Raw genomic sequence first — 23,248 nt, forward strand, 5'->3', positions numbered from 1 at the left:
ATTTCAGCCTGGGAGCCTGGACTGCAGGAGGGGGAAGAGGCGTGTGCTGAGGGGAGCATGTGGCCCTGGGGCATCTGAATGCCCTCTTTGGAACACTGGTGGGAGATTGTAATAATGTAATAATGTAATCAGGCTGTTAGGGGGAAATAAACACCACGTGTCACTAACGGAGACATAAGAAATAAGGCAGAAGGCTGCTACCACAATTCCTGACCCAACAAAGTCACTGTTCAAAGTTAAGGCAGAGTAAAAAAAAGGCTTTTCCCTAACCAGCAGCTGAGGTATGTACCCTCCTCCCTTCACCTGCCGCAAGAAAATAAAAAAGCAGTTCAGAAGGTAGCTAGGTCAAATTTTTATTAACGTTATGTGAACTTACATTTTCATTAACGTTACATGAACTTACATTTCCAAGACAAAATACGAGACCGATCTAGCAAACCCTCTCTGGATCAGCGAGTTGAGGCAGCGGCTGTACTTCCACGCAAATGGCAGGGAAAACTGAAAAAGCACAAGGCGACGGCTGCTCTCAAACCGCCTGTGGATGGCACAACGGCGGCATCACCCTCTCTTTCCGTTTAACAGCCATAGGAAGCTCCTGCCCACTCTTTGTGGGCAGCCTTGTAAGTGAGCAGCAGAATTTTCCATTAAGACTATACATGCCATTAGTCAATTCATGCTGTAAAATGTGCCCGCCCCCCCGCCCCGCAACTTAAATCTGCCTGCAAACCGAGCTGGCAACAGGGAGCTAGTTTAAGCAGAAAGCCAACAGCATTTGGAAGAGAAAAGGCTCAGCCACGTAGATCGCCTGGTGGCAAGCGCTACTTACTTCCACCCACTGAAGGAGCTCTTTGGGAATGTTTCTGTCCTTTTTAAAATTCTCTGTGTTCAGTAAATCGGTAACAAACTCCCCAGGTGTGATCTGCCGTGTCTAAACAGAACACAACAGTGAGTTGTGAACAACGAGAGCAATGGTAGCGAGTGGGTGCGCTGGTAAGGTCTAGCTCACAATTAGCTGTTGGAGGGAGATGTTCCCTGTCCGGCCTTGGTCAGGTTAATTATTACTGAGATGAAAAAGAATTGGTGTGAGGTAGCAGGGCTGGAGTCAGTCACACACACACACACACGCAGAGGAAAAAGCAGGGGTGAGCGTCTCCCAAGTCCTCACCCCATTCTGCCCCTCTCCCAGAAAAATGCTTCTGGCTGGATCTCTCCCAGCAGGATGGCTGGGGAGGGGGTGCAGGTGAGATCTGTTACCTCCAACACAAATTAAAAAGCAACCCGAAGTTCCTGGCCCCTCGAGGACAGGCCTATATTTCTGCCACGGCCAGCCAGCACAGCCCAGGGCGGCACGGACAGCAGGCGGCTACTGTTGTGCAGGGGGCACGACGCTTCATTCCTGAATTGCTGCGGGAGCAACGGGAGGCCAAACCTCACCGCCACACTGAGGGTGCCGTAGTGTGGGCTGCCCAGGGTTGACTCGCCACACCTTTGCTGCAGGGGCTACCCTTGGCTTTCAAAAAAGGGACCTGGAAAGGGACTCGTGGCACACTGCCCTGCCCCAGTGCCACGCTGGGGGCAGCCCCGTGCCCCCCTCCTGGCCTGCGGCCACCCCTCAGCCCCCACAGCAGCCAGGCCGCTGGTGCCCAGCCAGAAGAGCTGAGTTTCCAGCCGCTGCCACCCCACTGGGAGCCCGGGGAAGCTGAGCGGCCACGGCTCACCCGGGCTGCGAGCAGCTCGCACCTACCCACAGCCTGTTCACAAGGCTCCCGATTTTGGCTGTGATTGCTTTGGGATCCCTCTGCCTTACTGAGTCCAGGATGACATCGGTCAGGAAGAAGTGGCACTGCCTGGCGTAAAACATCTCTTCATGGGAGAGAGCAAAGGTCAGAAAGACGGTATCTGCGGGGAACAGTTGAAATAACACAAGCACATTAGGAAAGAGAAAAGGCTGTGGGTCAGCGTTCACCATTACATGCGAGCAGCGGTTTGGCTGCGATAACTTCACTACTCAGCGCTGGCAACAAACCATGGCAGAGGGAATGGTTTTCACACCAAACACTCTGCGGCGGGCTCTGAGTGCAGTCTGCCATCCCTTACCTCTGCACAGCGCTGGGGCACTGGGAGTAGCCAGCCGGCTGCCACCCGGCAGGGCGCTGTAAACAACACTCTCCTCATCGCTGCTGCAAAAGCCGTCGCTGCCTAAGACCGGAGGATGGTCAACTCTGAGAATCAGCCCTACATTTCTGTGGCCTGCCAGAACAACGCTGGTTTGCTGGCTGTCCCTTGTTCCTGTGAACGAATACGGTTTGAATTACACAGCAAAGCCTGGATCAGCAGCTACAGGCCAAACATGTTTGCCCATTTCTAAGTGGGCATGCAATATTGTCACCTTCTCGTCAGAGCTATGCCTCACTCTGTCTTTATTCTGTCATGATGTTTTGCCAGGAAAGATGAAACACCACTAGATAGTAAATTATTACCTTCACACCAAATAATCTGCAAACTTAGGTATAACATCACAGGTCTTCTCTACTCCCCTCTTCCACATGGAAAATTCAGACAGAGTAACCGTTACATACAGCTTAATGGAACCCAAGCATAATTCAGCCCAGGATTCTTTCATGGGCTATGAAAGAGGGTTTTTTTCCCATGAAAATAATAATTCTGCTTGCACTGATATAGTAACAAACCCATTCACAATCATTAATAATACATTTTGCTCTGCCAACAGTTCTGTGAAAACCCACCCCATTACCCCGGGCAGAAGCGGTGCCAGGTAAATCACATCCTCCTTGGGGTGTCGGAATGGGTCTCGGACTGAGACTTTCCACTTAGGTTTCTTGAATTTGCATTTAGTATCTTGGCTAATCAGGCAAATCTTTTTACCTCTTACATGTGCCCGTGGAAACTTCTGGGTTTAACATAAAAATCTTTCAGTCTATATGTTAAATTAAGGATACCTATATCCAAGTGGACAATTTAAGCACACCCAACCACAGCAACAAGGAGCCAACTAAAGAACAATTCATTAATGCCAGTGAATCTAAAAGCTGCTCCACCTTTCTGGCTAACACACTTTTAGTATCAAACTCTACATAGACAAGCAATAAAATCCAGCCCTTGCTTAGCAGCCGGCAATCAACTCACTGTCTTTTAGAGGGAGGGGTGTCACTTGCAAGGTGTTGTCTCTTCCTTCACTGGAAACACTTGCTACGAGCAGGAGAACAAGAAAAGGTTGAGCCTGTCACTCTCAAAGTCCTCAGCATGATCAAAGTATCTTAGCTATATAAGGCATTCAGTTAATTACTCCCACCACCTTTGAAAACAACAATCACAAAGCAGTGGTTTACCTTCTGCTGGCTCCTTGCCCACATTCCCTGCACCATTTCCTGCTGCGGGGGGAGTTTTTACAGTGCCAAATTGGTACATTCCAGCACTTGGATTAACTTGCAAACTGTGTGTGAACACGTATTGCTCCAGCTGCTCACCTTCGGCCCTGACTTCATATTGGACAGTGGGATTGTTTCCTGGAATTGTAAAGCTGATTTTCCCAGGGAGAGAGGCGACAGGAGCCTTGGCGCCTCTGTGCTTTCCAGGACTGTTGCATCGAGACGCATGCTCTGTGGTACAACCAGCAGACCTTCCTATGTGCTGAAAATCACACCTCCTGGAGCTCACCGCATCCCATTCCTTTGCCAATGAAAGTGATTTCTGGATGTGACTTGCTGAGGCTTTACTTTCTACTTTCTTTGTTAAACTTCTTCTTATTCCTCTCTCCCTTGGAGGGCTTGCCAAATGTTTGTAATAGCTGGAGTTTACCAGGCTGCCCGAGGATGCGTTGTATTCTCCAAGCCTATTCCTCCTTTTTGTCTCTCTCACCCCTGAAAACATTCTGGAATGCTTTGCCTTCTTCCCACTGGTATCTTGCTTTCCCTTCAGATCTTTTATCTTACTCCATGTCTTCATATGGCATTTACTGAAATCCTCAGCTGTACATGAGTACCCCTAAAAAACCAGTGAAATGTTGTTATTTCTAATTGACATGAAACAAAGTGTATGTTTTGCCCTTCCTAATATAATATACATACAAAATAATATATTAACTGATATATTTTACTCATTCTAACACAGGCATTTAAGGACTGAGCTCTTAATCCAGGAAAATGCATTCTCACTTCCCTGGGGGATACAGTGCCTTAAGGCTCTGCATACCCAGCCGTGATAATTCAACGCCGACATTACACTGTCCTCAATGGCCTCAGCTCCTATCACTGAATTTTGCAGAATCTGAAGACAGACGTTGGAGCAGCCAAGGCACACAAGCAGCGCCCCAGCATCCTTGCTACCGCTACAGCTAAGATCATTTTGATTATCTGAACTGACAGCATCACGTTCTGTACAAGAAAACTGGTGTGGCAAACTAAAGCAAGCTGTGCGACCACTCTGCCATGGGAACACCAGCATTAAGCTACAGGGGACAGCAGCTCGGTACCAACATGTAAATGCAGCGGAGGCAGCGCTTACCTGTCACCCTTCTCTAGCAGACTGAAGACACCTTTCAGCTGCAGGTGTCCAACTAAGGACTAAAAGTATTCAAAGACTTGAGCAGAAAGTTCTTTTCCCCCTTCCACTGACTTCAAAGACTAGACAGTTTCTGCTGTCTTGCCCAAGTGCACTGCGTAAGCTTGCTGCTCCTGTCTTTACTACCTATAAACGAGGAGATCTGGCTTCTAGGTCCTCCTTGTCCAGAGGGGTCAGACCCCGTGTCTCCTGTGCCCCAACAAAGTGCCCAAGCCACAGGCTTGCCACCCGCCTTGGTGACAGAGATGCCCTAAGTAACCAGGAGTGTGAATGACAAGACCAAAAGAAGAGTTTCGAAGAGTGTGCAGGCTGTAACACTCAGACCGAGCTAACACAGGCTGGAGGATCCTGACCTTGTGCTTTGAACTGTATAATTTACAGCACAGCTTGGCTTTTTAAAATGAAGATGGTCTTTTTTAATAGAGAAATTTCCAACACTCGCATTGTAGCTGATTTTGGAGAGAAAAAAAGCGAAATGGTACTGTAGAATTAAAATTTGTCATTTTTCTAATTCAGACTGCTTTTAGAAGTGCATTGTGGCAACATATTCTGAAAACCAAACCTTACTTCTTTTGGGTCTTTGCTGAACTCCTGCTCTTCATTGTGAGATGCATTGTTTTGGATCCATAATCTAGAAAATGAATATTTACAGTTATTATAGAATTCTTTCCAGGGGCGACACCACGTCAACCTGTAAAAGGAGCTGTCAGGACTTCCAGTCACCACTGGACCCGTGTCTATCACGCTCTAATATTATGAGTTACTTTTAAACCACTGGGGGGTGGAAGGCGTTCGCAATCAGCCCCAGCACACAACACGAGGGCAACAAAGGACCAGCAGTTTTGTATTGCCCACCTGCGGTAATGATTTCTGAAATGTGATGCTGCAGACACGCAAGAGAGAAAAATGATCCCTTGTCTCTGTTCCAGCATCCGCAGACCCTTGGCCAATGGATTTACATAAGCCTTGCTGATCAGCCCAAGCCAAGGCCACTTGACATCATATCTGGAGGGGGGGGGAGGGGCAGTTTTATTATGAAGAGGTTCTAGACACTTTGGGGAGCTGGCTAGGCAGACCCAGGTCAACCATCTCTATTCATGGTTTCAAAATTGAATTCTGAGTCTGCTTAAGAAATTCAGCTCCTGACAGTGACTGCCTGAGCTGCGCAGCAGTTTCCGAAGGGGTGACATCACTCTGGGAGCGCTGAGTAACTGCTGCTCTCTGTCTCCTATAGACGGAGATTTGCTAAGACAGCCCACAGAGCTGGCCCATGATCTAGCAAAGAACTCCAGGGACAAATGCCTAACTGTTCTGTGTTAGAGGCCTTTGGTGTATGTGACAGAGACACTGACACCTTCCCTGATGGGAAAGCTCCAAAGAGCGGTGGAGGAGTGTATCTTAGGGTAGCGTTAATCCTTAGCTAAAACCTTCTAGGGAATGTAAAATGTTACCATTCCCATGTAGGGTGCTTCAGAGTCCCTCTGACATCCTCCTCTTGCTCTACAGGTATAGGAACATGAGGTTAGGCTCCTACACTGGGATGGGGAAGTGGGGAAATGACATTTAGGATTTCTTCTTCTTAGACATCTACAGTAAAATCTAGGAAATGCTGTCACTACTAGTGGGATACTGGTAGCTACCACTAGTCTGTCCAACTACTTGTGGCAGTACCTGGTGCTAACAGCCCATGGCACTGGTATTTCAGAACATGCTGCAGCAACTTATGGTCTTCTGGGAAGATTTTGATGGATATATTTTTACTTTTAAACGCCTAAATGGCCTGTTAGCAGCCAAAGTAAGAATCCATTCACTTCTAGAGCTCTCCTACAGAATCACAGCACAGTTGGGGCTGGAAGGGACGCCTGGAGCTCCCCCAGCCCAGCCCCTGCTGAAGCAGCTCTCCCAGAATGGGCTGCACAGAGCTGCATCCAGGTGGGCTTGCATGTCTCTCCAGAGAAGGAGACCCCACAGCCTCCCTGGGCAGAAAATACTTGAAAAGATATTGAAGAGAGGGTCCATGCTAGGTCATCTTCTAAAGTACTCTGCAGTCAGGGGTTCTGCGGACTTTCCAAAAGGCCTACATTCTAAAATTTTCTCCATCCCTCTCATTCTAACATTTTCTCCTTCCCTCTAACAAGTACAGCAGAAAAGAAAACACTAGGGTTTGCAGATTCACAGATTTTATAGGACCAGAAGACCACTGCGATTATGAAGCCTGGTCTCCAGTAACACTAAATGCTAATTATTGGTTTAATAGAAAAACATCTTTTAGAAAAGCATCCAATCTTACTTTTACATTTGTCAGCAATAGAAAAATAAGTATCTGAGAAAATGTTCAATGATGAATTTGTATACAAAATGTTACAGCTTCTTTTCAACATTAATTCATCAAGATTTAAATTCCATCTGGTCTCAATCCTTTTCTGTGATGCTGCATCAAAGATACACCATTCTACGCTCTGCAGCACTGGTGAATCCTCCAGTGGGTCTGCAGAAACCGGCTGGGGCTTGGCAAAGCCAAGGCTGAGCCAAAGCTAAGAAATCTGAATGTCTCTGCTCAGTATGGTGTCTCCAGACTGGTTTTCAGCACGCATTGCAGTATTCTCAACATCTGGGCTTTGGGGGAATATCTCAGTGCCTTTTTCCTTGGTTACCAGAGAGGCAACTGATCCTTGGCTCTGTTACTGTTCCAGCACCCAAATAACTGATGGGAAAAAATAGGGCCCAAAAGACAGTGGAATTGCCCACCCTCCAGCAGCTGTGCTTCAGAAGGAAAGGAGAAAATTGCATGCCTTTCAAAGGACAAGCACTGCTAGGGCAGATGAAAGGATGTTATATGACAGAAAAAGAAAAAGAAAGAAGAGAATTTTTACCTACCTGTATGCATCAGAGTGGTAAAGTGCCTCTAGAAGAGAAGGGATCTGGTACTCCTCTGCTTCTTGACAAAAGAGAGGCCATTCTCTGCAGGTTGTAAATAAACTGAACTGTAAAATCACTGAAAAATGATCCTACCAGATTATCTTTTCTAAACATCTATTGATATTGGAAGCTCAGGCAGTCACTACACAAAATGAAAGATGCATCACACAAATGATTTTTCCTGTAACAGACAAATAGCTTATCATTTTAAATACTGAAAAGTATCCAAACTAATTTGTTGTTGTTGTTTTTTCATATCTGGCATCCAAACAACGAGAAAAAAATATCTGGTTTTATTGACATTAATAGAAATCTTACCATTGACTACCATTGACTTCCACAGAGTCTGAATTTTACATCAGGAATCCTGAATTAGATGACACATTTTTTGACAGGTGCAACCAAAATAAATGACCTTCTAAACCAGAGGGGTTTAGCAGCACCTTGGAATCTTGGCAAGCCTTGCTCTTTTCGATGCTTTTTCCAGCTATTGCCCTTCTATTAATTAAGTGAAAATGTCTGTCCTTTTTTTCTTTTTTTTCTTTTTTTTTTTTAATTGACCGTGGGTATTGATGATAAAACCCTGAGAAGCAGGAACCCTACTCTGCTCTGTGCCACTCATGACATTTTTCTCATGTGCAAAATTTATCATGGCATTTTTCAAAGGGAACCCCATAAAGGGAGCTCATGGGTTTGATGGGCTACTGGGAAATCCACCCTTCCCAGAACTGTTCTTAGCCCTAGAACACGATTAACTCTGCTGATAAGCTGTTAGCATTGTGCCTGGCCCTGCCCAATTTACGCTCTCTCCAGTAACTCCCAGGCACGGTTTGGCTGTTCAGCTGTTCCCGGGACCACTTGCAGCGGACAGGAGGAACAAAGCCACCTTCTCCGGGGGGGTTAAAGCAGATCACCAGCAGGCACCAGCTGGCCTCAGTGACCAGAAACATTCCCAGACATACTCAGTTTGCTCGTATAGATGTAACGCTGGTGCCTGACACCTGGATTCCGATACCTTTCATGACAGGCACGAAAGCAACCAGTGGTTTCAGGATCGAAGAAGCCACTGGTCTAATGTCGCTGTTGACTTTGGGGAAAAGATTGCAAACACGTGCTCCTCCTGGAAACAGCTACAGGTGCTAAACGTGCCCACATCGGCTGGTGATCTGCAGTGGATATCCTGCCTACTAGAAACGAACCAACAAACAAGGGCTTCAGGAACTGAAGAGACCAAAAGATCTGATGCCAGCAGACCTTCCTTGCTGAATGCAAAGAATTCTAACATGTCGCGATGGCAGAAGCAGGGAAACTGCTACAAGAAGCCACAGCACCAAAACATCGATTCTGAGCAGTCTCGGGGGCAAGTGAAGCACATTGAAGGACTGTCCTTAGGAGACTGGTGTTTTAAGCCACCTCAACTGATGATGATTGATAAAATTTAGAGACCTAATACAGCAATGTGTGTATGGAAGGAAAATGCCTTATCTTTAAGCATCCCGTGTTCCTCCATTCTTAGGCCATTTGGAAGACATTTTTCAGCATTGGAGCAGAGGTACCAGCAGAGGGGGCAGATCGAGTATTTTTCAGCTGGACTAAGCAGATTTAGCTGTCTCTGCCATAAAAACCCCACAAAAATCTCAAAAGGGATGCAATGATCTCATTGATAAAAAAATTTTCCTGGTTGCTAAAGGTGCACTCACAGTGCGCCAATCTGTGATATACCCTGCAGTACCAAGTGGCTGGCATATCGATCCTTAAAATGAGGGCATACCTACTGAAACAAAACCGTATCTATTAATCTCTAGATACCAATAATTTATGTTTAGATAGAATAGTTCACTTCAGGACTAAAAGGAAAAGTCTTAATTCTTTTAGGTAATATTCCTGTGAAAATCAGAAGACAAATCCCAATGCTTGCTTCCCCCACAGCCATCTAATAAAATAAAAAAAACGGACATGAATGCACTCTGCTTACTTAAATTCAGCTGGCAAAAATAACTTCCCAAGTCTTAGAAAGTTGAGAACATGCCGAAACATTTGCCCATCTCCGTGGATGAGAAGAGTTTGACCATATGTGATCCAACAGACTTTCTTGTCATTTGACAGCAGCTCTGGGTACTACAGAAATAAAAATATATTAAGACCATGTTTCTGGTGTTACAGAGGGAGAGAAATTCAAACAGGATGTTTCCTTTCTTGGTGAAAGAAGTAAACCCGTTCCATCAAGTCTACTTGTATTATTAGCCAAACTAAGAAAGTGCTTCCTTGGGAAGCCCATGACTTATCTCCCTCGGGTGCTTGAACATACTTCCTTTAGTATAAAGTGCCCAGTCTACATGTGAGGTTCTGATAATTCCAAGTTTTCAGGTCAAAACCATTCTAATAATTCTTATTACTAGAAATATAGATTCTAGTCTGCCGAATTACAAATTCTGTCTAGGGGGGTTCATACGAAGGCAATGCAAGGACAATTAATTACCCATACCTTCAATAAAGTCCGTAAATAAGTTTCATACCAGCTACTCCCTACATAAACTCTCACGATCTGATGCAGTGAGCATACGGATACTTCTGCTGACCAGCCTGCGTCTAGAGATGGAGTAACAAATGGAAAGGCAGCAACTAAAATAATGACAAGTAGAAATTATAAGTAGTAATTGTTTTGTTATAGATAACGAATTAATGTGACATGGGATTTTACATTGAAATATTGCAAATAATAATTCTTGGAAATAGTGAAGTAATAGAGTGCACTTGCCGCACAGAGGTGGAACCCTGCCCTTTACCTGGTGCTCGTAGCCAACCGCAAGCAAAAGGCAGGTCAGGACGTAACGTCACAGCACAGCAGGCAACGTGGTCCACCCGTGCTGCAGCCAAACCACCTCTCCTCAGCGGATTTAAAAATAATTATAGCAAGAAGGCTACATGCATTAGCATAGCCATGCTTGCTCTACTAAGCAGGCACATTTATGTCACCTAAGGTAGGCGAGTCAAAGTATACTGTAACATTGCCACCAAAAGAAATAATTTATTTCCAAACTACTAGAAATAAGGGGGAAATCTGAAAGGTCTTTGCAAGCGAAGATGCAGCTTGTCTGCAAGTATAAAGCTGGTGGAATTCCAGGGCAACCCGGATTAGAGCTCCTGCACCGTTTTCCATCCTCTCAAGGAGCCCCACGTTGTTACTTGCTTTGAAGGTGACAGTATCAGGGCAGGTGCAAGCCTCAGATTGCTGTTCCTTACAGTGAGCGGGTGTAACATAACAGCTTTGGATATATTTTAGTCTGGGTTCAGCCCACATCTTTCTTACTTCAGTGTGGCAACAAATAGCAATCTGGGAAAGTTTCTGTTGACATCTTTAATAGTATAATTCAGATTACTGCTTATAGTCAGTAAGTTCTGGGACATTGTTCTAGGAAATGCAAAACACGTTTGCATTCAAAAAAATTGTTAAGAAAACCCCCAAGCCCAAAAAACAACTAACTCTGGAAAGGGCTTCAGATTGGAGAACTGTGTTCTTACAATAGCCTTTACAGAAGGTAGCGGCAAGTCACACGTAATGTTACTTATAGGGCTATGGCTAATGATACGAATAGATTCTATCTCGAAACACTGATTCAACTATTACGCTTGTCTGATGTAGCTACTACAACGGGACTATCCACCTTCTATAAAATGTACGATTAAGGCATCATTTACTGCTGAGACATATGAGTCACAGAGTTACTTTTTCTAGCATGTATTATCCGACAGGCTACGCGATAATGGCACAGAACTCATTAACTGTTTCAACTTAAGTTCAAACCCTCTTTCTCGAGGGTCATAACTCCAGCTCAGAATTGATAGGATTCACTCCTTTCTGCATGCATGCTTTTTGCATGGGGCAGGGAAGAACACTTCACCTTATTCAGGTGAAATATGCTGATGGCTTAAAATGGGAAGGATAATCGTCCCATACAGAAAGACTCAGAGGACCTTGAGGGTGGAGTAAACTGGAAGTAAGGTCACTACCACAAAATAAGAAGTCAGGTTTGCAAGCAACAGAAAATACAGTTAGGATCCTACAAGCTGAAGCCTGAGCCAGGACGCTTGTGCCTGGATGGGGCAGAGGGATGTCTGCATTCATTGATCCCAAAGCGCGTGCCACCAGTGGAACAAGGAACTGCAAATGAGACTGTGGGATGCACTGAGGGAGCCGACTCCAGCAGGATTGGTAGTAGCATAGTCTAAAATACTGGGGAGTATTCAACTGGATTACCTTGTGCAGAGTGTGATTAAATTTATCTTTCCTGGAGCACACAGCATACCAGAAAAGGCGGAGAGAAGCAGTTGTGTTCAGCCTTATTAAGAGCAGGTCAAAGGAAGATCTTACTGTCTGCAGCAAACGGAGGGTGTAGGGGAGACAAATCCTTGGAGGTACAAAGCACTAGGCCAAGAGGCAATGGAAAAAAAATTGGGAACATAGGAAATGACACATACAACTTTATTTAGCACAGGAGTACCCAAACATTGGAAGAGCAGTCCAGAAAGGCTGCAGGTTCTCCACCCTTGCAGATACTCAAAGCTTTTCTTGGCAAGGTCCTAAGCAACCTGACCTACTTGATCCTGGTCAGAGCAGAGAGTTGGACGAAATGACCTCCAGAGATGTCTTCTGACCTACATACTATGAATATGGGGAAACTGGGATAGGTAAAAAGAAAAATCACAATGTTAACCAGGGAATCGTATCAGCTCTTGTTAAGAAGCCACAATAAAAGCTGAGAGAAAAATGTCATGATTTTTTTCTATAAACGCATTAGAGGAAAAGAAGGGATAAACCAAAGCAGAAACAGCATTTAAGGTAGAGATCACTTTTAGCAAGAGTGAAATGTGGCTGTGAAGGATTTAGGCTGGAAGTTAGAAGTACATTCCGTAGTTTAATAGCAAGAGTTATAAGAACAGCCCCACATTAGAAAAATGGGAGCAAAAGAAACCTCATTTTTAAGGTAGAACATGTTCTGATGAAAGTAACTTGGATTATCTAAGCTTGAAGGAACTGGATTCCGCTAATTAGTTCAGTGATGAATAAGAGTGGCAAATTTACCAAGTAGTTACCCAAAAATATGAATAGTACTACCTAAATCGAGTGAAGACTTGCTCTGTATTTCATCTAGAACCTAACATTATTGCTCTAGTGTTCACTGGTCGGCCACAGCCGACCAATAGTCAGTGAGACCTTCAGCTCTTTTTTGTAACAACCCCTCAGAACTTGGTGTGGATCATTGACAGATTAACTGTATTCAGGCAACACTGCTCATTCTACTTTAAAATGAAGGAGCTCTTGAGAAATCTTGACTTACTATAATCTGTGCTCTCTGCTGGTGCCTGTTGTTTCAGATAGCATCTTAAAGCATCTTTCATTGGCTTGTACATGGCGTCCCTTTGGTCCAGATAAGTACAGAGCTCTTTGATTTCAGAAATATTCTTGGTGAGAGGAAGCCGGCAAGTTCCCAGCCAGTTCCTATCCAAAAGGAGAGGGAATCACTAAACCTTTTATCATTGCTTTCTATTTTTACTGCTGATTTTTAATGAGCACAAGTCAGGAAATACGAATTCTCCTAAAAAAGATTTTTGCACCTGCTGAGCTTTACCTGTAACTTTCCACATCGTTTTTGTATGGAGAACTATGCAGCACAGACAAATAAAGCTGTTGCAATGGAGCCATCAAGTCATGGTCTGCAATAGTTTGGAACAAAACATTTAATGTGGTATTGCTCCTACACTGCATCCTTCACCAGTGCCAGCAGCAAGCACAGACAAGCTGTGGGGCCCAGAGGTGAGCTGACTGCAGGTTTGGGCTTCCAGTTGTGTTTCTGTCACCCTTTACAGACTGGGTGTTATCTGTTTGTGCTAAATTGAAAAACAGTTAAAAGCGCAGGAAGCTTCTCAGTGTGTGGTTGATGGCGATATGCATGGCTGAGCATCTAACTGTGCAGCGGGCTTGAATCGCAACCGATCCACTGTGACTTCCTTTGGTTTTCTTTATTCAGATCACAACAAGCAGGGCAAAGAAAATGGCACACCATTTTTAATAGAGAATATTAAAATGTGGGTTTTGATGGCTAGCTTTATGACTCATCTAGTAAGTGTCTGCATTTAAAAATAAAATATCCCTTGGTCACAGCAAAGATGCCTCATCTCTACATTTACATTTTCACTGATTTCAGGATAGAGGTGCTAATGATGCACTCAGGACCCATTTTCCTACACAATAGGGATTTTATTAAACTGGTACACCAGTATGGTAAGCCTGAGCAGTAATGCTACCATATGGAGAAACACCTCAAAGGATCAAGTTAAAACACAGTATTCAGAAATCTACATTCCTTCTTGGACCAGAGATGTCAGCGTGACTTTTCTGTCTTCAAAAAGCCTGTACCCATGGGCATTTAGATGCTTTTGAAAATACAAAAAGTCTAAAATTAATGATAAATCTTAAGTTTCAAGAGCATGTGACCATTAAAAACCTCACATGAATTACTTCAGCATTTTAGGCTTACCAGCCTACAATAGAATAGAAGAATGCCAGCTCCTGTAATTATAGATACCTGCAAGTTTAGCTGAAAATGAATACTACAGATACTGAAGGGTAGGCTGCTGAGAACAGGGCTCCTTTTCGACTCCAAACCTGCCAGATAGTTCCTTGAAAGGTTTTCTTGCTGTTGCCCGGTATGAAGGCAGGGTGGGTACCTGATGTGCTGGAAGAGGATGCCGTTGCCAGAGAGGTGCAGGTGGCTCCTGCCCAGGTCGCTGCCCACGCAGAGTTGTCCCAGAATCGAATCCGGATAGTTAACCAGCAGCCCCAGTGCCATGGCATAGAGTGGGGATGGTGACAGGGACACCCCTGCTGCCCCCTGCCAATCCCTGTCCCCCGCCGTGGCAGGGGACAGCGTGGAGCAGCCACCTGCAAGGAAAGGTGGTCAAGACCATGTTCCAGAAGGGCAGCAGTTAATAATCACCACAGTATATTCCACTATTCTCAACATTTATGGAAATAAGTTGATAAGACTATTCACCTCAGTGTTGATCATATTAATATAATTTGTTTCAGACACCCAGTTTCACAAGGTAACATTAAAACCAATGCACATAAGGAAGAAAATACATAGCTATGTATATTTTATTACCTCTGTAGGCCTTCACAGCATCTATAAGCTCAGGAATTCGCAGAATTAAAACTTCTTCCTCCAAGGCATCTATGTTGGAGAAGTCATCAGGTAACAGCATCTTCTCTGAGCGAAGAAAATTAACTTGAAAATAAAAATAAAATATAGGGAGTGTGTACTGACATCTTCTGTGCACCGCTCAGCTCTAGCAGAAATAGGCTGTTGCTCCCTTCAGTGTTACTATTCACGTATGCACATACAACAGCCGATCAATGGACACCAGGGAACGTTTTGTCTTTGAAAACACAATTCTAAAAACAAGGTTTATGCTAGAGAAGACCAGACACAGCATAAACTGTAGGGGAAGTGCAGAATTAAGTTAATTTTACCACAGTATCCTGAGAGGTTCATGTAAGAGGTTTCCTGATTGTTTGGCTGCTTCCCCCCCCGCCCCCTTCCCAGCACAGTCCCATCCCACTGTGCATTTAAACATGGTTTTCCCATGTGCTAACATCAGAGGAATGGCAAAGCAGAACTGCACCAATTCCATATCTGTCTCATCTCATCCGAGTTCACAGAGGATGAAATACTGTGTTGATGGAGGACCTATGGGATCCTGCCATACTTTTGGAAAGTACTTGTCTTTTTGTGAGCTGAAAGTGTATTTAATGAATGAAACATGGATTTCTTACTATTGAAAATATACAAGACTGATTAAGTATTTAGAATCACCACGTAAAGCTTTCTCTACCTTAATTCCTGATTCTTGACTGATAAACAAGGTGGTAGAACTGGCAGAGAGCAAACCCAAACCAAGCCAAACCAAAAGATTAAAAGATTCTGATCTTTAACGATGTATTATTGAAGACAAGCAGAAACAGTTTAATACAAAAAAGTGATTTAGACATTTGCTGAATAATTAAAAAAAAAAAGAAAGCAGTTACCTATGAAGCGGAACTCACTGCAATTGCACTTGATCAGGGCTGCATTCTCAAGCAGCCATAACAAATTGTCATCATTAACTAGTACAGGATATTTTGCCACCAAATCTAGTGGCAAAAAGCAGTAATGCACTTTGTCTTCTGTATCTAATAAAGGTGTATCCACTAGCCCTAGGGGAGCTCTTTCATGTAACCCTAGGGGAAGAAAATCAGAGAAAAATCAAGACATAAGAAAAATGGAACTCAGATATACAGTCTGGAGACCTGACTAGTACAGCAAAGCCAATAAAAGCACACAAATCTTGTGCAACTTTTATTGTTCACTAAAGGATGAAGTCTTACAGCCCAGCACAAATGAATAAACATTTTCATGGGGTTTCCTCTTTTTTTAAAAAATAAAGAAGGCTAATGAAAAAAATACCGCGCAAAATAAACTTTGCAGGAGTAAAATGTTCCTGGCTTGCAACAACTGACAACAGCCTGTGGGCATTCCTAAGGAAGCAAAAGGATTTACCAGTTTGGGACACCCACCTGTGAATGCGGGACTGCTAGCAGGAATCTCTGACAGCATGCCAGTACGTTCCTCTGTTCTCCAGTAATTCAGAGATGGTTTTTCAGCTACTGGTGTATCTGCAGGCTGGACAGGTAAACTATATTTCTCCTCCTTCAAACCATCTAAAACCTAAGATATGTAAAGGTTTTCTATTTATTACTTCAATTCATATAATTAATCCACAAATCAAAAGCAGCCACAGGAAAGAGCCTAATACATCCCGTGCTGTATTTGACATCTACTGAAATACGCTGGGGAATATTGTGTACAGACAAGAACATTTATTAGATCCTGGGGGTTTGGGTACCTCAGTGTAACTGGAGTTAACTTGTGGAGAATGTTTATAAGTTGTAATATAATTAGAGCCATTCATATGCTCAAAAAAGCCAACCCTTTTTCAGAGTTTGGGTTTTAATGGCACTTCTTTGTATTCTAGCTCTGAAATTCAAGACAGCACAGTGGCAGGCATAAAAGCATACCACAACTGAAAGAGCCAAGAACCCAGCACAAAGCCTGAAAGACCTTTTGGGCACTTTTTAACAATATCTTTATGATAAGCTATAGGAATTCGATGGTTAGAAAGGGGAATCAATGTTTAGCTCAGCGACTGGAGTAACTAACAGTCTGTAATTTCTAACCTTGTTACTGAATGCTAAATGAATTATTTTGGGCTTGGAACAAATGGTTACATACTGTTGTAGGATATGAAGTACAAAGTAACTTTAGCGCCTCGGTTCCGATTTCTAAAGCACATGTATAAAATACCTTCATGAGTTAATAACGTTATGCTCACAGGGACTTAAAGTGTATTTAGTGGACTGTTCGTGGCCATACCACGACAGGTCTGTGTCAAGCACGGGATCCTGTATGGTTTGTTAATACAATCGACTACTGAGGCTTGGTGGTCTTCCTCTACCAACCTATTTGGAGATACTGCATTTTTAAACACAGTCCTAAAAGACAATCCAGAAATCACTCATGTTAAACCCAAAATGTTCATATTTTGGGTTGAAAATATCAAGCATCACAGCATTTTTGAGACTATTCCACAAAAAAAGAGTATTAGAAACCAAAAGAAACTCAGAGTTCAGATTATACTCAGAGGAAATACAAACATTAATGAGTGGAAATACACATTTCATCCAACCGGGAAGCATGGACTCAACCTGCACGGGCACAATACAAACCCACACTGTAATTGCAATATAAAACACTCGTAGCTAAATCGCAAATGAAGTATTTGTTACAGATATTAATTTAACATTTCTGTTTATGCAGCTACAGAATAGGAGGAGAGGAAGAATCGCCATTTCCCATTTCACATGACGGTAAATTCTGCGGTGTGCCATTAGGAGTTCTTTGTTTTCAGGCAGATTGAACCTTCTCAGGGACGAACAGAAAGGGCAGTCCCACCTTCTTCAGACTGGAGCGTTCATTTTCAACAAGACTGGTCAGTATAATCATCGTCAAGCACAACAATTGGCAGATAAAAGCCTCTGCTTGCTTTAACTTTATTTAAAAGAAAGCGAGTGATGACTGTTGAATGAGCTCTTACAGAAAGGTCAGGCATGAAATCTGTAACATCTTCTGTACTCACCAGCTGAGGCAGATGAGTTGGAAGTGGCAATTATTTGTTTGGATATCTATCGCAAGCATTGATAAAGTTATATGCACAAACCCTTTGACATCCTTCTACAGACAATATTATCTAAGAACGGAAAAAAAAAAGATATAGAAAAGCCACAGAGAACATCCCACTTTACCTGTAATAAAGGTGTCAGCTGCAAAACAAATGCTTGCTCATACAGTAAATTCAATTCAGCACAGCTGAAAAGAGATAACTTTGAAGTCTGCATGTAATATTGAAGGTGCCTAAATACAAAACCATCTCGGTCAATAAATAATCTTGGATTTTCAGACTGATCTTGTAAAGAAACTTCTTTCCACAACAGAGATTCAGGAAACTGAGCAACTTTACTTCTGGGAATTGAGAAATACCAGCCACCGACATTAAAATCAACTAACTCTTCTTCTGCAGATTCCATAACGCTTTCCAGATCCTTCAAACAGAAGAGGAAAACATATCAAGAGGCAAAAATGAACCTGTAAAGTATGAAACGAGGTGATATTTTATTTTAGAACTCCAATGGACTTTGCATTTTATTTGCCGTTCTGTGGTAGCTTGGCAAAAAATAAAGCACGGGGCAATTACCTTCCCGTTCAGTTGTGCATGCACATTCCTCAGTTAGTATGTGTTTATGGCCATGGGTCATGACAAGTCAGCAAACTGCAGGGTTTTGCATGATGTAATACTTACGGCTAAACCTTGGAGCAACCTGGTATACATGCATACCAAGCTTGTAACACAGAACAGCGAATGAAATATGACAAACGTCTTCCTTAAATATTCAAATAAAAGTAATAACATGCAAATAAATAAATGCCACATCACCTCCCACACCACCTGTTGCCCATGGACACACCATTCTGTATAGTTAGTTACTATTTTAAGGTGCAGATATTCATTACTATGTTGGTCATAACCCTCTTAAGACAGAAAAGAAAATAATGGTCCACAGGGAAGGGATGCCTGGTAAGGACATAGGTGGCTGTCAGCTAAGCAGAGAGAAAATTCACCTAAGGTGGGACAAGAACACACATTTCAGGCATGTAGGCAATTTTTTCACGTTGATTGTATCACACTAACATGTGGATTGATCTGTGGCCTACTAAAATGGACAGAAGAGTCAATTCAAGCCTGAAAACAAGAAAAGCTTGCCTGCCTTTGCCACGGCGGCTGGCCTCCGACACCAAGAGACAGAGTTTGTCTTGTCAATGGACAGCACAATTCTCAGCAGAAAAAAACGTGGTGGAAGATGGTACCTGATGTCTGCAATGGTTTTAGGCTATTTCTCATACAAGTGGCTGCAGAAAAGGGAGTCGAAAGGAAACCTGAAAAAGGATGGAGGGGGGAAAAGCCACTCAATGCATGCAAGAATTGAACTCGGCTTCTAGAGAGAGCTTGTAGCTTCTAAGAGACACTCACAATCAAAACTAAAGATGGAGAACCTCAGTTATGTTGCCTTCAGAGTACACTTAGATGAGGCTTTTTCTTCTCATCACCAACTTCTTCACACTGATACTACCCAGCAATTTCAAAGCAAATTCAAGAGTTGAATACAACACATGAAAAACACCCAACTATTCAAACAAGAAAGATTAAAATTTTTAAAAGAAAAACAACAGGATAGTAAAATCCTGGTATTTCTAAGGCTCATTGCCAATTATAGGAGATGGGGGGAGAGCGGCAGCACCACCAGGCCCCCCTCACTATCACCATCGCTCCAAGGACACTCCCTGCAGACACGGCAGAGGCGGTGGGCACAGCTCGGGCCGCCATTGCAGGGGTGTCAGCGCCGAGGCAGCAGCCCCACACCCAGCAAAGGGCCTCACCCCTCCCCCTCCCCTGCTGCCCCTCGCGTCTGGTGCCGCCCCATCACGTCAGGCCTTGGGCTCAGCCAAGTCACTCACAATAGGAAGAAACAATCCATTCGGGGGGGATTGCTACAGCTTTTTTGTTCCTCCAGTTTTCATGAGGAGGGCGTGGGTTTCCTTGGGGAGAGAGAGCAGCTCCCGCCAGGCAGTGGCCCCCACCTCACCTCAGCAGCAGGCCGGCCCCAACATGGCGGCAGCGTGAGGCAATGGCGGGAAGCCTGGGGGAGGACAGCCAGGCGCCATGGGGGGACAAGGCCAGGGCCCAGGGGGGACAGCCAGGCGCCATGAGGGGACAATGCCAGGGCACAGAGCAGGGGTGGCAGGTGACAGGACCCCATGGCAGGATGATGGGGGCACACGGGCAGGCCAAGTTGCCTGTCCCCACAGAGCCAGGTGTGAAGCTGGAGAGGACGGTGCTCATACAGCCCGAGGATGCATGATTAACAAATTATAATTATAACCTTTTGGCAGCAACACCTACCGGCTGCAGGAAGTCCCTCCCCACAGAGGGGTCGTTGGCCATGTTGGTTGGCAGGGCAGGGGTGCCTGCCATGGTGGCTGGGGCAACAGGGGTGGATGTCTCCCACACCCAGTACGTACAGCTTCAGCTCCACAAAGCTTCAGGACAGAGATTAATCAAAGCTCCATCTTCAGGGTGTAGGATAATCAGGCTTCTGCAAGCTAGCCAGGTAGCAGAAAGCCGGTGGTGATCCTGCCATTACTGCTACCAAGCGACTTGCCATAAAACACCAGCGTGTACCATCGCTCAGAATGTTTACCCTGAGACCTGGAAAGCACCAGTTGTACTACAGCCACAATAAAACCTGTAAAACATATAAAACATCACCAAAGGGATTCTTTTTTTACTGTCTCGGTGGTTTCTGATCAAACAGAAGTTACGGCTATGAAGGTTAGTTAAAACATACGCCAGGGTGGGTTGCTGCTGTCTCTCCCCAAGCTGCAAAAGGGATAACACGTTATTTAACCCAGTAAACGAGGCAACAGAACAAGCCTGTGAAATTAAACCCAATAAATGAGAGAACAGAACGAACACAACGCTCAACAGGACAAGTCTGTGAAATATAAAGAAAGGATCTATAGGGAGCCAGACGTCGGTTCGGCTTCTCATTTCTTCTCTTGTTGCTGAAAATTGTGATGCAAACATCCATGGCTTTTTTTCTGATGGCTTTATAATTAAGCTTTCCTCCTGAGCCCACAGCTTTACAGCCCAATTCCATGGCACAGCAGAAGGTAAGAGGGTGTTACAGCTTCTTGTAGCACTCAACTCTGCAAGCGGATGCCAGCAGGTGGGTGCACAGCTGGACCAGGTGGGTGCACAGCTGGCATTGGCCCCGGGGGAGCACCCGCTGGCAGGAGGGGGACAGTAGCACACCCGGACCCACAGGGACCAAGCCAGTAACCTCTTACAGCTTTTTATTACAAGAAAAGGAAAGTAAAAAGAAAATCCTGATTTCAGAAGTAATTCAGGAACAAAGATCCTCAATTTCATACTGGCCAGTGAAAGCTTAGGTCCCTGGGCATCCAGAGCTGTTTGCACACCTGGCGATCAGACCCCATTTAAAAGCACTCTTTTGGTTGTAAACAGCATAAAATAAAGTTCGCTGTGCTGTGGCAAGGCTCGGTTTTAAAATCCCTTCACCGTGAGTTACTCTGTTGATCTATTTTACTTGCACTCTAGGATTTTGAGACCTCCCTGATGGCCCCAGGAACTCCTAAAGGAGGATCCCTGCAAAAGGAGGGGACCACCCTCCTTATGAAAGCTGAGCTTCCCAAAGCCCCAGGGGAAAGGGTAGGGCCACAATTTGTTTTAAAGGCCAATTAACATAATGTAGTGTGAAAGGGTTTGTTAATGAGGTGCTTTTGTGTCATTTCTCTTAGTTAAAATAGGAAACAGGTGTGAAACAAGACCCAAGAAATAAAAAAAGCCAAGGAAATCTGGAATATAACAGCTTGTTACTTGACTAATCATTGTTAGCATACAGGATTTTTAGGTTTTTTAAGGAAAATAATTTAAGGAGAGCTTTAGATAAAGATATAGGAGTGCTCATCAATATTTTTCTTTCCCTGGGGACAAGGTCAGCATTAAAAAAATAAGAGCATCAATATATATATCAATATATAAATATTTTAGATATTCAAATATTATATATGCATATAAATCTCTTCAATAATAATTGCATTCTGGGACTGTGTCACAACTCACTGATGGGATTATATGTCTTAAACATTCACTTAGGCTCACCCATTAACAGCTCTGCGTATTAGTCCTGGATCTCTCAGCTGGCATGAAGACAACTTTATTTAGTTGCTTTATCTTCCCAGACAGGAATTTGTAGGCTACTACTGGTGCAGGTTTTTGCGTTAGGTTTTTGATTTCAGAGTTGTCAGTTTCTCTGCCATCCTCTCCTGGTAGACTTGCCTGCAAAAATATTCCGTTGGTATTGAAGCGCTGTTGGCTGCTTTTAGACGATAGATCTATTAGCGAGGGTGAGAGAGGGGCTGCCAGACTATATTTTGGCATAAGGGGAAAAAGGGAAGAGTTTGATTTCGGAAAAATAAAACATAAGGATAATTGTATTATACCAACAATAAATAAATAAATACTGTATAAACAAATGGATGGTCCCTTTTTCCTCTGCAGCCTGTACAGTGCGAACCCACTGGCAGTTCAAAAGCTTTGCTATCAGACGGGTCCTGTTCTTAGATGATCCAATGGAGTTTTATCTATATTCGCTAAGCGATGCGCTTTGAACTCCCCCGCGGCACAGAGGAGCCGTTCAGCTGTCAGCTGGGCTCTCCTCGTTCCCAGCAAACCAGCTGGCCACACACTGCCCTGCCTGCCGCCGCCGTCATGGTCTTACTGGTTTTGTCTCATGTCCAACCCTGGCCAGGTCTGGGTCCATCCACTCCCACAGCAAGACTTCTAGCAACACTTATCATCCTCTGGATGATCTTTGGGGCCATGTGCCATAGCTGCTCCAATTTCTGCATTTCCCAGATGTTGCACATGCATTTTTGGCTGAGGTTTTATGTTTTACTTGATACAATTGCACTGCAGCCTGTCACAGGCAGGGCTGGCGCAGGTCCCCTATGCTGCCTCCAGCTATGCTCCTGCTCCCTGCTCCAGGTCAGATTTAACAAGCACACAACTGTGGGGTGCTTCACATCAAATGACACACTCCTGATCCAGTGGAAGACTTGTCTTTTTTTCCTTGGCGGATCTTACTCTAACACACTGAGTCAGGAAATGAGATGCCTGGGTTCAGTGAGGCACCCAGTGAGGCACCCTCCCCAACACGGCCCACCTAGGGAAGAGCCCAAGCTCATCCCATGCTGATGTTAACCCACCCCAATCTCCTCACTCTTCTCAAAGCTCTGTCTCAGTGGAGCAAGAAACGCTCGCTGGATTCATGAGGGCAGAAAGATGGAGCTCAATGGGCAGGTGTATAATTCATCTTGAACTCCACTGGGTAAAATTCCCAGGAGAGGGAGGTTGCACGACTTTCCCAAGACCACTGGCTGAACCTGTAGCAATAATGCAAGCAGGAGGAAGCTGAATTTTTCCCTCCTCTGCTCCAGAGCATCATAGTCAT

The 23,248-nt window shown here is 44.3% G+C and overlaps 1 protein-coding gene across 1 annotated transcript; it reads right to left on the reverse strand.

Annotated features, from left to right (window-relative positions):
• Positions 1 to 399: 399 nt before the first annotated feature.
• Positions 400 to 18,580, reverse strand: KCTD19 (potassium channel tetramerization domain containing 19). The gene is made up of 16 exons (XM_055819200.1): positions 17,903 to 18,580; positions 16,118 to 16,268; positions 15,590 to 15,781; positions 14,667 to 14,789; positions 14,230 to 14,443; positions 12,840 to 13,000; positions 9,986 to 10,089; positions 9,476 to 9,618; positions 7,459 to 7,542; positions 5,149 to 5,212; positions 3,351 to 4,005; positions 3,148 to 3,210; positions 2,098 to 2,289; positions 1,745 to 1,899; positions 827 to 928; positions 400 to 498 (listed from the first exon to the last, which is right to left on the reverse strand). Exons 1-16 carry the CDS (start codon positions 18,182 to 18,184, stop codon positions 400 to 402), a joined length of 2,784 nt encoding a protein of 927 aa, XP_055675175.1. The 5' UTR covers positions 18,185 to 18,580.
• Between the last annotated feature and the right edge of the window lie 4,668 nt (positions 18,581 to 23,248).

This window comes from Falco peregrinus, chromosome 14, assembly GCF_023634155.1.
Source record: "Falco peregrinus isolate bFalPer1 chromosome 14, bFalPer1.pri, whole genome shotgun sequence".
Classification (NCBI taxonomy): domain Eukaryota; kingdom Metazoa; phylum Chordata; class Aves; order Falconiformes; family Falconidae; genus Falco; species Falco peregrinus.

Bases quoted from the DNA above. Each gene is read 5' to 3' on its own strand.
- KCTD19 (XM_055819200.1), bottom strand. From the start codon at position 18,184: ATGGAATCTGCAGAAGAAGAGTTAGTTGATTTTAATGTCGGTGGCTGG. The intron at 14,790-15,589 runs GTAACTGCTTTC...TTTATTTTCAAG, and splicing joins CAGTGAGTTCCGCTTCATAG to TTAATTTTCTTCGCTCAGAG. The intron at 14,444-14,666 runs GTAATAAAATAT...CTTTCCTTGCAG, and splicing joins TGCTGTGAAGGCCTACAGAG to GTGGCTGCTCCACGCTGTCC.